Below are 15,758 nucleotides of genomic sequence, written 5' to 3' on the forward strand. Positions count from 1 at the left end.
GGTTTGATTCCAAAAGTTGTAGCAGATCACCCATCAAAATTATTTTCATTTTTGATAGCCTTTCTTTAGCCCCACACCAAAACCAACATCGACGTCCAAAGGACCTCCCGATCAACATCCAAGAGATGACAAGTCAGGCAAATAAAGCCGAGAATAATACACCGATCCCCAACAAAGAAGAGATCATAAGACTGGGAATGAATTGATGGTCAAAGGGATCTCCAGAAGAGAGGGTCGTATCGACAACACCCCGATTCCTCAATGAAGAAATAAAATGAGAGAGTCTTATCGGCGAAAACCTTCACAGGCACCGAAAGGCGACGTAAGATGAGAGATATAAAATGAGAGAGTCTTATCGGTGAAAACCTTCACAGGCACTATAAGGCGCCGGGAGATGAGAGAAAAGAGAGAGTCTCATTAGTGAAAACCCCTCGAAGGGCACTATGAGGCGACAAGACAGATCAACAAAAAGCAACCACATTCGCAACGAAATGGACACTCATTTATCATCCCCAGCAAGTCAGACCATCGGGCAAATCGATTGATACAACTAGACTGGGTCAGGAATCTATGGTGCACGTCATGATCACGGGGACCAATCATGTCCTCCAGATAAGTTCTTCTGAATTTCTTCTCCCACCAAATATTGGTTCAGAAAGATTTTCTCCTTTTTCTATCTTTTATTTCTCTTTCTAAAATTTGTCTTGAAAAGGATTTTTTCAAAGCTTACTACCAGAGACCGTAGGGGGATTCATCAAATGCAGGATAACCCCAACAGTCCTAAAGGCTGGCCCCAAGCACTGCAATGTTGTGCCCTGCGGTTTTGGAGGAAGTAAACTCCTAAAGGGAGTGGTTTCGAGAGTAAAAGCAGACTCCCACAGCATGTACTGTAAAAAGAGAGAAGAAAAGGGGGATAAATGGAAAACCGTCCCCCAGCAGGCCGGAAACCCCCAGCAAGCGATTTTGTCCGCCAACCAATTATGGGGACACGGAGCAAGAAAAAAGGAAAGAGAAGGAGAAGCATCCACCGGAAAGGCACCTCTTCCCACCATAAGTGAAACTGACTGAATCCTTTTGTCTGCTGCAGGAAAACAAAGGATTGATAATGGCAGCAAGACGCAACGCCAGGGAAATCACCAAAAACCGGGGCAGAAATTTTTTTACCGATTGTCAAAAATTTTCTCGGAAGAACGGGGAAACAATCTCAATACGTTTAAGTTCTAGGTCGCCCACCAGTAAAATGCGGGAATACTTTTAAGTTCTAGGTCGCCCACCAGTAAAATGCGGGAATACATTTAAGTTCTAGGTCGCCCACCAGTATAATGCGGGAATACATTTAAGTTCTAGGTCGCCCACCAGTATAATGCGGGAATACATTTAAGTTCTAGGTCGCCCACCAGTAAAATGCGGGAATACTTTTAAGTTCTAGGTCGCCCACCAGTAAAATGCGGGAATACTTTTAAGTTCTAGGTCGCCCACCAGTAAAATGCGGGAATACATTTAAGTTCTAGGTCGCCCACCAGTATAATGCGGGAATACATTTAAGTTCTAGGTCGCCCACCAGTAAAATGCGGGAATACATTTAAGTTCTAGGTCGCCCACCAGTAAAATGCGGGAATACTTTTAAGTTCTAGGTCGCCCACCAGTATAATGCGGGAATACATTTAAGTTCTAGGTTCGCCCACCAGTAAAATGCGGGAATACATTTAAGTTCTAGGTCGCCCACCAGTATAATGCGGGAATACATTTAAGTTCTAGGTCGCCCACCAGTATAATGCGGGAATACATTTAAGTTCTAGGTCGCCCACCAGTAAAATGCGGGAATACTTTTAAGTTCTAGGTCGCCCACCAGTAAAATGCGGGAATACATTTAAGTTCTAGGTCGCCCACCAGTATAATGCGGGAATACATTTAAGTTCTAGGTCGCCCACCAGTAAAATGCGGGAATACATTTAAGTTCTAGGTCGCCCACCAGTATAATGCGGGAATACGTTTAAGTTCTAGGTCGCCCACCAGTATAATGCGGGAATACTTTTAAGTTCTAGGTCGCCCACCAGTAAAATGCGGGAATACATTTAAGTTCTAGGTCGCCCACCAGTAAAATGCGGGAATACTTTTAAGTTCTAGGTCGCCCACCAGTAAAATGCGGGAATACATTTAAGTTCTAGGTCGCCCACCAGTATAATGCGGGAATACATTTAAGTTCTAGGTCGCCCACCAGTATAATGCGGGAATACATTTAAGTTCTAGGTCGCCCACCAGTAAAATGCGGGAATACATTTAAGTTCTAGGTCGCCCACCAGTAAAATGCGGGAATACATTTAAGTTCTAGGTCGCCCACCAGTAAAATGCGGGAATACTTTTAAGTTCTAGGTCGCCCACCAGTAAAATGCGGGAATACATTTAAGTTCTAGGTCGCCCACCAGTATAATGCGGGAATACATTTAAGTTCTAGGTCGCCCACCAGTAAAATGCGGGAATACATTTAAGTTCTAGGTCGCCCACCAGTAAAATGCGGGAATACATTTAAGTTCTAGGTCGCCCACCAGTATAATGCGGGAATACATTTAAGTTCTAGGTCGCCCACCAGTATAATGCGGGAATACATCTAAGTTCTAGGTCGCCCACCAGTAAAATGCGGGAATACTTTTCAGCTCTAAATTTTGGAATCAGTAACCCCACCTGAAGGCGGAAGGTTACAACAGAGATCCCCAAGCAGGAAATAATAAAATACTCAGCACCAAGAAGCAGAAGGCTGCAAAGGCAAGCGCGCAATTCAAAAGGAAGAAGGAACGAGTCTCAAAAGAAGCAGTTTGGGAACGTTGTAGCATGCCCAATATAACAATTTTGATGAAGAAAGTCATACCACTAAAGAAACCATTGAAAGGCTTGAAGAAGAGGGCCATGTTCCCAGCAGATCAAGCGAAGTGATGAAAACTGACATTCAGAAAAGGCGAAGGACCAGTATCATCCCCCAAGTTCACAAAATAAAGGCATCGGAGGGAAGCGTTAGCCGACAAAAAGCAAGGCAACAAGAACAAGTTGAAGATAGACGAGATCTCATACTCTAGCTTAGCTTCTTGTTTTTCCTTTCAGAACAATGTAACAAAGAGATCAGTGAGCGGTAGCATCCTACAGCAGCGTACAACCGCGCATAACAGCAGCAAGCACTACAATCGCACGGTAGTCCCAGCTACCAAAAAATTCCCGAACTACATTGACCTGATTCCTGTTCAGCCCAGGATATGTAGGAAACCTCTGAAGCAAAGGTTCGGTCAAACCTTTTTCAAAAATGCTTCACATGGAGTATTTGGACGGGCAAAAATCGCTCGCTTTATCTTTGCGTGAAAACCCTTCGTGTCTTCGTGCAAAGAGGGGCAACTGTAAGCACGTGATTTTTGCTTCACGGACGATCACTCCCAAAGAAAATAAAAATAGGGACAAATGACTTCGCTGTACAATTTTTCGATTTTTCCGTGACATGTGTTGTTTGTGGGTCTGTCCATTTCACATTTAATCATTATCAAACAAAATACAAAAAAAATATATATGTGTCATTAAAAGAAAATGCAAAAAAATATATATGTGCATCGTCCGTTCTAGGTTGTGATTTAACTTACTTAAACATCTTAATTTGGTGTGATAATTATGTTGAATTGCTACATTGTTGTTGTTTTAATTTCATTTGTTTTATTATTTATTTTGTTATTTTTTATTTTTTTTTAAAAAAAAAATTAGAAAACAAAAAGAAAAGAGTTGAAAATTGGTTTGGGCCCAAAAATGAAACAAAAAACAGGCCCAAACCAAGCATTCAAGTCCAGTCCAAATCAGGCCTGCCAAGTCTCATCCCAAAACGGCGTCGTATAAGGCATCTGATCTGAGCCATTCAACCACACTAATCCAACGGTCCACCTCAGCACCCGTAACCCGACCTGTTTAGCCGGTCCAACCCAACCCACCACTTAAACCCAAACGACCCCGTTTTAATATCAAACGACCGCATCTCACCCCTCACCATCAGATCCAAGCCGTTGAGATCATCTGATCTAACGACTCAGATCCAATCCCCTACTCCGTATATAAACCCTCTATCACACCCCACGCCCCTATCCGAACCCCCCCTTCACTCGTCTCCTTCCCCAAGCTTTGAACCCCCAAACCCTAGTAGCCGCCCTGATATCCCATTCACCAGAACCCGGCGGCACGAACGCCGGTGACCACCCCCTTCACACCCCTGAAACATCCAACCACCCTGAGCACGAATCCACTAAGCGTGTACCTCGAATCACCTCCCATCGTCTCGAATCTGGATTTGAAGATTCGAGACAAAACTCGATCAATACCAAACCTCACCATCTTCATACCAGACACTCCCCTGACCCCCTCGTGACCAAACCAGGTGTGGTTTGGTCTGAATCTACCCATAACTTCTAAAAAACCAGATCTGAAAATCCAGACCCTAGAACATACGAACCTGGGAAATCCGGCCGGTCTTGACAGGGGTTTGAGGTCTAATAGACCTTAATCAAGGTGTTCTCATGTGAGAACACCCTGATTAAAGTTTGTTCGGCCTCAAGGGTTCAAAGTTGAGTCAGATTTGGGTCATTTTGATTTCAAACTTTTTCGGTAAGTTTTCCTTTCCCTTTGTTTTAGTTCTAATTAAGTTGTCAGCATGTTTCGTTGTGTTTGTTTGTTATTTTGGTATTTTTCATTCGAATTTCTTCCATCTCTGTCAAAGGCTTTTTATTTGGTCAGTTGATTTTCTGTGTGTTCTGAATGTATTCTGTGGTATACATGATCGTCAATTAGATTATTCGTCAAATGAGTTAATTCATATAGGCTCCCAGTAATTGAACAAAAGTTGTCTGATGCCCTTTAGGTCCCTGTATGTATTTGTTTATATGAACGATTGATTGTTACCTGTTATAATTAGTATAGTCGACTCGATAAACATCGTCGATTAGTTCTCTATAACTAATGGATCAAATGAGCTAATAATTTCACATGACTAAATGAACCATGTCACTGACTGAATGCTCAACATTGCCTGAAATTAGCCTATAAACTGCATTACAAAACAACTGAAAGATTCAGTCTAGGGCAGCTTCGATTTTAAATTTTTCAAAAGTTCAAAATGACCCATTATTGCAGAGGGTCCAGACAGTAATAACCAGGGATTAACAGGGGTAATTTGGTTGTTTAAAAAGAACAAAAATGATTAGTTTAAATGAGCTGACAAGTAGGGTACTAATTTGGGATTAAACTAATGCCAATGGGGAACAAGACACAAGAGTATGGGGTTTAAAATGAATACTAAAATGAGCCCATAACTCTGGATTAAAGAATAAGCCAGGCGTGGGGAACAAATGGCTGGCATCAAAAAGATGCTTAGGCATGGGATTTAAGAGGTGTGGGCAGTCTGCAAATTGGCAGAATCCAGGCAATCAAACTGCACTGGTTGTTTGGCTTATAAATAGGCCATTTCAGAACTTAAAAGGGGCTGGAAAATTTAGTCTGGAGAGAGGTCTTGTGAGTTTGAAGAAAACTGAAAAATATAAGGAAATTTCCAGAAACACTGTAACCAAACACTGTCTGAAAACTACAGAAGAATTCACATTGGTCAAGCTGTCTTGGCCAAGTTCTGTTTGTTTGCCCTGGTGGAGCTGCTTGTGATTGTTGAACTGCTGGTGTTGCTGCATTGAATACGCTGTTATTTTTGTTGCTTCACTACTCTTTTCTGGGATTGTTTGTTTGGGGCTCGACTATCTGTTGGTTCTCTTTGTTCTGGAAACTGTTGCTGTTTGTCTGTGGACTGTGGAGAACATTTGTGGTTGTTGGTTTGCTGCTGTGTTGTTGCTGTTTGGTTGTTGTTGCTGTTGCTGTTGCATACTACTCAACTGATTACTCTCCTTCTTCCTTTCCTTTCCTTACCAGGTACACGATTAATATCACCAATGTAATTTGAAAGTTTGAGCATGAATGCAAAAGAGAAGACCTGCAGATTGTTTTTATATATACATGGACTGTTGTATTAAATGTCATGTAGTATATAATAGTTACATTTTCGTTTGGACAATAGAAGTAGCCTACATGCTTAGTATATCAATGTAGGTTAGTGAATGCTAGTTCATATATGTATGCTGTTAGATGAAAATATTCCCATTGCAATAAGTTGTATCTTAGACTTAGTTTGATTGTGTAGTATATTCTCTAATGTATGCCAAGTATGAAAACTATCCACTATTAGTTAAGTTCTTTCCCTTCTGTCAAATTGTCGCATATAAATTGATAAACTCATTTTTAGAACAAAGAACCAGTTCAGGGCCTCAACCTCATGAAGGTCGAGCCCAGATCGAAACAGACCAAGCAGGCCCGTATCGGATAAACAGTGGCCCAAGTCTGGCCCATCTCGCATGAGCTAGGTTTGGGCCCATAATGTTCGATTAGTTGTCCATGGGCGTAATCACGTTTTTTTATTATTCTGTAAAAGCATTTTGAATCCTGCTATAAATAAGCCTGCAAGCATGTAATTAACTAGGGCTATCTACTGCTTTCAATTAGTAGAGACAAACGCGACAAGAAACGTAGTTGCTATAGGATATCCTTTTAAAATAAGGACGAGATGAGCCTCGACAAAAATAAAGAAAAAACGCACAAGTTGCGGGGCCCTCGTTAAATGTATATATATATTGAAGCACTCAGTCCCTAAGGTGGGTCGTTTAGCAAATCTCACGACCTCCCGGAATAATAACGCGATAGCCTCTTTAAGCGCGTATTTAATAATTTCACCTTCTTAAATTCGGGTGCGCTTTTGCGTGACCCAAATCCAATTCTCGGCGGATTCGAAATGTATTTCTAATCACGGGCACATTGATTGTGACGTGGCTCGAGATGCATGTCCATGACGTCGCAAATTCCTTTTAAAAATAGAACGAGACGAGCCTCGACAAAAAAAAAATTATAAGTTGTGGGGCCCTCTGAATGCATATATATTAAAATACATAGAATCCGGGACAGGCCGCTTAGTAAATTTTACGTCCTTCCCCAAAATAACAATACGTTTAGTCGTTTTAGGCACGTATTTAATAATTGTATCTTCCTAAACTCGGGTGCACATTTATGTGACCCAAATCTAAATCTCAACAGAGTCAAAGTGTGTCGACGATCACGGGTACATTGATTGTAACGCGGTCTGAGATACATTTTCACAACGTTGCAATTCTTGATAAAAATAATAGTAAATGATCAAAGCGGTTAAAAGATAAAAATTGCACATTGGTTCATAATTGTATAAAATCAGATAATCAAGCCGAATATAACAGTTGAGCGACCGTGCTAGAACCACGGAACTCGGGAATGCCTAACACCTTCTCCCGGGTTAACAGAATTCCTTATCCGGATTTTTGGTACGCAGACTGTAATATAGAGTCATTCTTTTCCTCGATCCGGGATTAAAATTGGTGACTTGGGACACCCTAAATCTCCCAAGTGGCGACTCTGAAATAAATAAACCAATCCCGTTTCGATTGTCCTTTAATTGGAAAAAACTCCCGTGCGCCCTCCCGGGTGCGGAAAAAGGAGGTGTAACACAAGGTTTTTAACGAGGCAACCAAAAGGCGTATTTCTAAATATGTGTACTCTTTTTCCTTCATTAGGATTTTTTTTCCCATAGGTTTTTTTTTCTCTAATAAGGTTTTAACGAGGCACATTATTTATGGACATCCAAGGGGGAGTGTTATGATAAAAATCAAAATATGGTGAATGTCTACTCTTCCTCCATGATCTTTCTCTCAAATGGTTAATGACATATTTCATGACATATTTTCTTCACTTTTCATGCCTATATAAAGGCCTTGTAATAGATAGGAAAATACACACAATTGAAGAAGAAAATCTCTTCCTTCTCTCTATCTCTATTTCTTGTTCATGTTTTACTAAATTGCTTTTATTTCTTGTTCATGTTTTACTAAATTGCTTTTATTTCATAACAGTTATCACGTTTTATTTTAGAATTTATAACTCTTATTCGCCAAAAATAGTACAAAACAAAAGAGATTCATACTATAGTAGTACATTGGTCCCATTGGACATGCATGATGCACCCCACCACATGCTTACCACATGCAATACTAGAAATGTGTTTCAATTCTAAGCAAGTTGAGAACGACTATATGAATTCTCAACTGTCCATATTACGCTATTTTATCTCATCACAAATCCAATATTATATAAGATAAAGTTAGTTTTACGTAGTTTTATTCAAGGGATTTTTACATACCTATACCATATACCAAATCTTATTACCTTTATTGTTTAAGGATTGTGTTAATTACATTTAAGCATACCAAATTACCATTTATATACCATAATTCAAATTAAGGGTATAATTATTCCTTCATTTATTGTAGGCGTGATTTTAGGACCGTATTTTCACTTTATTTCGTTTACCCGCCTCTCTCTCCTCCCACCCCCCCCCTTTTACCTTTAATTCCCCCCCCCCCTCTCCCCCACGATTTACCTTCAGTTTTCCCCCCATTCTCGTACAATCTCTTCTCACCCACAATTACCATCACTTTCTTATCCACTTAATTACCTTCAGTTGTATCCCCACGATTTGAATTCACTTCCATCTTTGACCTCTTTTTTTTTGGGCAGTGGTTGAAGGTTACTGGTTAACACAGTCGATTGAAACTCGAAGAAGAAGAAGAAGACATATTTCCAGAATTTGTAGATATTTTGTAGTCAAATTGTAGTCAAATTAGAAAAAATGTAGATAAATTGTAGACTATTTTTTGCAGAAGATTTTGTAGAAGCTTTAGTCGTTTTGGATTTGTGAAAACAGAAAATAATGCATCTACAATCAGAATACAAATAATCTACAAGATATCTACAAAATAGATACATTGCATTTTAATATCCAAATTCTCATTTCAATTGTAGCATAATTGACATTTTCGACATAATTGTAGAAGATTTGTAGAAGTTTTAGTCTTCCCAATCTACAATTTATCTACAATTTATCTACAATTTATCTACAAACTTCTTCTTCTTCTTCTTCAGTCAAAACCAAGTCTAATCTTCACCAAAACCCCTCAAAATTGAGATATAAACTCCTAAACATATTCCGAATTACTTACAACACCCAATCCAAACAAATAATGATCTTTGAAAACCCAAATTTGAATTCAAAGCTTTCAAGCTTTTTGATGGCTATCAATGGTGGAAAATATATGGAAGAACAGATGAAGATGAAGAACAAAAATCTCCTTTCCGTTTGATTACTGGAGCTTCAGTAGCTTGCGTTTTTTGAGAATTGTAGTTGAGTGAGAGAAGAGAGATCTCTTTCCGTTGAGGAAGGAGAGAATTACGCAGCAATGAGATCTCCTTCCGTTTCAAAGTTCGAATTTAATGTTGACATAATCACACGCAGATCTGGTGCCTTCATTTTAGCGCGTTTTTTATGGCAAAATCTACCTATTTTTGGATTGGTATATAATTTGTAGTAAAAGTGTGGACTACACAGGTAAATAACAAATTATGAACATTTTTGGTAATAAGGTTTGATATATGGTATAGATAGGTAAGAATCCCTTTACTCAAAGCACTCACGATTAAATCTTTATCACATAATTCCTCTGCTTTCATCCTCCCAATGTAGTCTAATAAAAAGAGACTAAAGTCCTACGAATCTTCGCATTCTGAATGGTCAAATCTAATGTTCCTCGAATAACAAATCTACCAAACAAGCCCCCAGGGCCTAGCTCAAGTGGCAAAGGACGGTGGATTTGTGTCTTAGGTCACAAGTTCAAGTCCTCACACTATGCAAAGCAAAACCTGATATAAGTGGAGAAGGGTAGAGGGACGAGCCCATTATTCACCGAGTTTCGAAGGTTGCGGTTGGTCCAAAGGATCGGCTCCAGACGGATTTCTCGGTCATCAGGAAAAAAAAAATCTACCAAACAAATGAAGAGTAACAGTAGGACAAATCCTGCAATGCTCTTGGCCTCTTGCGAGGTAAATGGAAGACTAACAGTAGGAAAAAGAAAGCTTTTGATGGGTTATAAAATGTATCAGCCTTGCAATTCATTTGGTTACACAATGCTTATTAATTCCTCCGAAGCAGAAGCAAGACTTCAACAGGCATCACATCATAAATAAAGCACCGGTGGTGGCACCAGAAACTATGTGCAGGTCACTTAGTCAATATTGTTCACCAAGACCGATCCACTCATGGAAAACGAACTAGCCTGTTAACTGCCGAGTCCAATGCATCTACATTTCTCCGGATGATTTTCCTTCAGAGAGTCAAGGAATCACAATGAACAATTACAACGTGATATCTGGATTGCTTCTAAACAGTTACCTAGGGATTCTGGTTTAAAGCAATAAACTAATAACTATTTGTTTGAATGGGAAAAAAGGGGCAGCCTGATAACACAAAGCTCCCAGTATGCAGGGGTTCCGAAGAAGGACAAGACTACACTAGGTCTATCGACGTAGCCTTACCTTGCATTTCTTCAAGAGGTTGTTTCTACTAAAATCTGTGATCTCCTGGTTACATGGTGGCAACTCTTATCGTTGCACCAAGGCTCCCCTTCATTTATTTGAAAAAGAAAAAGCAATAAAACAAACACTATGAATTAACTGGCTAATTTCCAACTGCAAGAACAAGAATAAGCATTGCATCCTATTGCCACATTTTAAATCTAAGAATTGGTGGTTGTGCATAAGGAGACTTAAGGAGAAAAATTGTTTATATCAAACCATAATCACATGGAAAGGATACAGCTGTGTTGCAAGATTATCAATTCCTTTCATTTCCTCATTCAATCTGCAAAAGGAGAGTTAGCTCTGAAAGATAAGCCAGAATAGCATACTTGGCAAGATTTTTCATGCAGGAGAGAGAGATATCATTTTACTTTTGATACAAAAAGTAAAAATTAGACCGAATTCAGTACATGCAAGTTCTACTTTCCCTCTTAGAGATTGAAGAATGCGGCTTCCCCAAAGATATGATCTAATCATAATAGGTGTGCTAACTTGGTGCGTCCTCCCAACTTCCTTATAGGGGGGCTGATAGTTTTTCTAGTTTTAGAAAGATACTATAGGGAATTAATTAAAGTCGTCGAAAATACTACCTCAGACAAGAGTTTATATATCGGTTTCCTTTAGTTGCTGCATCAAGTGCTGCAAGATAAACAAGCAAAAGTTAGGATGAGTGAAGCCCAACTTTAGCAAATAACTTAAAAAAAAGTGAATCTGGTATTACAGTAATTGTGAGTGCATTAAAGAAATAAGATGAAGGAGACATTTTGGAATTATACCAAATAAAGTACTCTAGAACAAAAGCACTCAATCATGATAATTGGTACTCCTATCCTATTAAGCTTCAGATTTTCTTTATTAAACAATTGAATAAACAACAACTACAACTACTACTATGCCTCATTCCCAAACTCAATTGAATAAACAATAAACGAATAATAAGCAGATATATTTTAAAAAAGAAACTATTTATGTTAAGGACTTCAAGGACGGAAGATGAAGAAGTTAAAAGATATACCACATTCTTGTACTCGTCCTGCAGCATCACCAAAGCAGTTCATGTGATCAACAGAAGTACTAGTAACCTGCAAAATCACTATAGCTTCTTTAAACATGGATAGAACACACACACATGACAAAAGAAAAAAGAAGAAACAAAGAAAGAAAACTTCTAATATGAAGTTTGGAATGAATGACGTCTACTAAATTGTAATGCTTTTCGGCACTTCGCCATTCATACAGTTTGGTACTATGCCATCTATTTTCCTTAGGGTTGCACGTCGCCATCCAGATTCCCAAATATCTGCACCAAGTCATTGGATAACTTTTTGGCGGAAAGTTGTTGGAAGATTGTAATGTAACAGTCTCATGCCACAAGGATAAATAGGTAAAATCGAACTAATTCCCTCCCAACAAGATTGTGAAGCAAAACCTTTGTCTAATTCTTTTTAATTATAAAGTAATATTTTAGAGTAAATACCCTGAAATCCCCCTAAATTATTATGTTTTTATTAGTTTCCTACTTAAACTATTCGGTGTCCCCAAAACCCCCGAACTATATTGCCCTTCCTATTAAAACCCCCTCATTGCATACTTAGAGGTGCGTCTAGCATACGCTCCTAATTGTCTAAAAAACGTGTCATGCACTATAGGTGGCTATTTAACTCAGCTTAAAACCCGCTCAAACTATCACTTTTTTGTCAGTTACCAACTTAAACTATCCTGTGTCCACAAACCCCCCTAAACTATATTCTCCTATATATTAAAACCCCATGTTGGACTTTTAAAGGTACGTCCATTTAACTATATTAACTTATGGTTTGTACAAGTTTTTTATATAGTTTACTCATGATTTATTACTCTCGAATGATTGATTAATTCTAGGAGTTTTGGCCAAAATAATATCTAATGTACTGTGTTAATTTTAGGTTTAAGTGTGATGGAGCTTTATGCTAGACTTCAATTGATAAGTCCTTGTTTATATACAATTTGTAGCACAGTAAAAGTATAAATAAAGGCATATAGTGTTACATTTCTAAAAAAACATCTTATATTACATCAAAAAGATTACACAAAATAAAATTTCGAAAATAAAAAATCAATTGGCCAACAATTATATTCTCTAATTTCAGATTACATAAAGAAGATTCAAGAGATTCAACTTTATTCAACAAGGTGTTGAGTTTAATAAGAAGATTTAATTTGGTATTTTTTTAACAATATGTGTAATACATGAAAGAAGACTAAAACAAGAAAGAGAATAAATCATTTCATAGGAAACAATAGAAGGAGAATTTTTCCACAGGAAACCTAAATGGAGAAATGAAGAAAAAAGGTTAAAAAATAAAAAAGAAGGTGAAAATAAAGAGGAAAGATGAAAAAATAAGGAAGAATTGTGAAAATATGAGGAAGAAAGATGGATATAACTGAAATAAGAAGAATATTTGTTAAAATAAATAAATTTGAAAGAGGGTTAGGCTAATTAGCCATTATTTTCTGTCAGGTGGGCCATTTTTTATGGCTTTTTTCCGCTCCCAGGAGAGTATTTACACATGTTATGCCAGGTCAGCAACGAGGGGGTTTTAATATGAAGGGCAATATAGTTCAGGGGAGTTTTGGGGACACCGAATAGTTTAAGTAGGAAACTAACAAAAATGTAATAGTTTAAGGGGGTTTTAGGATATTAACTCAATATTTTATTCATGTTGTTGGGAAGAACACTGCACATGAAGTATACTAAAAAGTACATAAATTATGGTTCTCTACTGAAGACGCTCAATCATTTATACAAACATGAATCTCACGGGGACATGCCCAAATCCATGTAAACTCGCATTCCTTTCTCTCCAAAGTACCCGCATAATTGCAAACGGAGCAACACTCCAAGCTTTACATCTCATTCTTCTCCCAGATGCCAAATTATACATCACATCCTCTACTGTTTCAGACATAATCCATAGTTCCCTACTAATTCATCATGGAATTGGAAACTGTGCAAGAACTTCCCTTTGTTGCATTCTAACATGATAGTCACATGACCTGATAACCAAGTGCAATATCCCAAGAGAAGATGGATAGGGGGGGAGCATAAACAACAAAGTGCATACCGTTTAAATTATAGGCGAAAAAGTGCCAAATGTGATGCTTAGAAGTGATAACATCAAAAGAGTAAGATAATGAGTCGCAAACCCGTGCTGTATACCCAAATGACAACTGATTCCAGTTAAGAAAATTGACAAGGGAAACCCAAAACCAAACAGCAGCAAAGAGCCCAGACCACCATGTTGCTCGTCGATCATTATTAGCATGCCTTTCTAATCCTACTACTACTACTTTGCTTCAGCCTAAACAAATTGAAGGTAGGATATCCGTAGAGGCAGATCCAGGATTTGAGCTTTATGAGTTCGAGTTCGAAATTCCACTACTTTCCATTTGATTTACTGGGTACGAAATCTAGTATTTGTTCAACACAATTACAGGGTATGAGCTAGGGTTCGGTGAACCCATAACTCTAACACTACATCCGCCCCTGGCTATCTGAATACTCAATATCCATTCAGCTTCATTTAGATCAGTTGCACTGAATACCCAATAATTTGTGGGCTCTCTAAACTAACCCCACAGTTATCCCTCCACTGATATACAATCTCAAACCATTTTTTCACTAAGTTTTAGTTCTACACACTAATAAGGTAACACAAATCAGGTCACTTTTAAGTTAATTACAGACAAATCTCTTAGTAGGCATTGATTAGTAACCTAGTAAAAGCGGTTAACTAAGTTATATCACATGTTAAACTACATTGAACCTAATGTAAAGGCAACGACCTTAACGCTAACTAGTCAATATTGCCGATATGGATAGTTTACTTTTTAGAATCAATTAGTTGAAAAATAAAAACACTAACTTTAGGAAAGTAGCTAAAGAAATTAAACAAGAGAGACTACTACTCCAATTATGGATACCTCAGATAGAGTAGAGCGTAGAGAAGCAAAAAGAGAAGTGAAGCTCTCGGCGATTGCCATAGAATCTCTCTCTACTACTTGTATTGCTTTCAGAATCTCTTTGCCATTTATTTGAGACTCTGCATTTTGGTGATCGCAACATTCTCCTCTTTGCTGTTGTTCTTCATCTTGTTCTGATTTGGTATCGTTAGAATTCAGCTGATTCGTCTCCTTCTCTTGTTCCATTTTCAGATTATCAAACCAGGCCGAAGAATTCAACAACTGTAAATTCCGATTGAACGAAAGAACAATGCTGCTCAGAAAATTGGGGGTGTTTTACACTGTATAGCTACTTTTTTGCGTGTATTTATAAGTTAGCCACTTTTCGAAAAATTGCAAATATAGCCAATAGTTTCTTTAGACGGTTGACACTCGTTTTTTTGGTTCTTCATTCACTATGCAATACGAGGGACAAAAGCACAGATAGTCATTCTCAAGGATACTATTTAGAGATTAGTCAGTACTTGTTTTGTCCTGAAACTTTAAACTAAGAATCTTAATTTTAGGATAATTCATGATTTTTTTCCCCGGAAATTTGAACTGAAAAAATTGAAAATTTGGACGTACTAGCTAATTTTTAAATAGCATCCCTTTAGAGTGGCTACCTAGTGTCATTACTATGCAGTATGAAGAGGAGCAAGTAATAGTAAGGTTGTTTCCATATGATATGTAGGTTGTGAGTTCGAACTGTAGAATCATCCACTAATGCTTCAATAGGATAAACTGTCTACATCACATTTTTTTGGAGTACGACCGTTCCCGGACTACGTGAATGCTATGCACCGAGCTTCCTTGTGCAGTATGCATTTGCTCACTCCTCTTTCTATCACCTCTCTTTTCTTTTTTTTTAACTCTCTCACTGCTTATCCTCATCTTCGACTTCACCACCCAAATCAATATTCTCTCCCACATCAATATTTCCACTCAAGATAGTGATTGAAGAACGAAAAATATGGTGCCTAAATGAAATATTGGTTATATTTACAATAAATAAATAAATTGTGAGTAAAATTTAAATTACAGGCAAAAGTAGCTATACAGTGTAAGTAAACTAAGTAATCCCCCCGGGCCCAATTTTCTGAAGCAATATCACTGGGCTTTGAAAGCAACGGAACAATGATGGGCTCAACTTCAGCCCAAGACCTAAGCCTTACTTCGTTTGTGATTGTCACAATAATACTCCCCCCTTCCCCAAGAAAAATTAGATA

At 38.2% G+C, this 15,758-nt stretch overlaps 1 protein-coding gene and 1 pseudogene across 2 annotated transcripts; both read right to left on the reverse strand.

Annotated features, from left to right (window-relative positions):
* LOC142161919 (uncharacterized) overlaps positions 1-15,758 on the reverse strand; it is a 198,361-nt pseudogene that overhangs the window by 74,325 nt on the left and 108,278 nt on the right.
* LOC107820849 (uncharacterized) lies at positions 10,034-14,823 on the reverse strand. Of its 2 annotated transcripts, none has more exons than XM_016647198.2 (5): positions 14,512-14,821; positions 11,564-11,630; positions 11,139-11,187; positions 10,787-10,831; positions 10,034-10,295 (listed from the first exon to the last, which is right to left on the reverse strand). In XM_016647198.2, the coding sequence occupies exons 1-5, from the start codon at positions 14,734-14,736 to the stop codon at positions 10,229-10,231; spliced, it is 453 nt and encodes a 150-aa protein (XP_016502684.1). In that variant the 5' UTR covers positions 14,737-14,821; the 3' UTR covers positions 10,034-10,228. The 2 variants fall into 2 exon arrangements, with proteins under 2 accessions (XP_016502684.1, XP_075090940.1); XM_075234839.1 differs by lacking the exon at positions 10,034-10,295 and adding an exon at positions 10,320-10,594 and having other exon boundaries at positions 10,765-10,831; positions 14,512-14,823.

This window comes from Nicotiana tabacum, chromosome 1, assembly GCF_000715075.1.
Source record: "Nicotiana tabacum cultivar K326 chromosome 1, ASM71507v2, whole genome shotgun sequence".
NCBI lineage: Eukaryota > Viridiplantae > Streptophyta > Magnoliopsida > Solanales > Solanaceae > Nicotiana > Nicotiana tabacum.

Coding starts and splice junctions, on each gene's coding strand:
- LOC107820849 (XM_016647198.2), bottom strand. CDS start 14,736: ATGGAACAAGAGAAGGAGACGAATCAGCTGAATTCTAACGATACCAAA. Junction 11,631..14,511: donor TACGCTCTACTCTATCTGAG/GTATCCATAATT, acceptor GTGATTTTGCAG/GTTACTAGTACTTCTGTTGA. Junction 10,296..10,786: donor GATAATCTTGCAACACAGCT/GTATCCTTTCCA, acceptor GACTCTCTGAAG/GAAAATCATCCGGAGAAATG.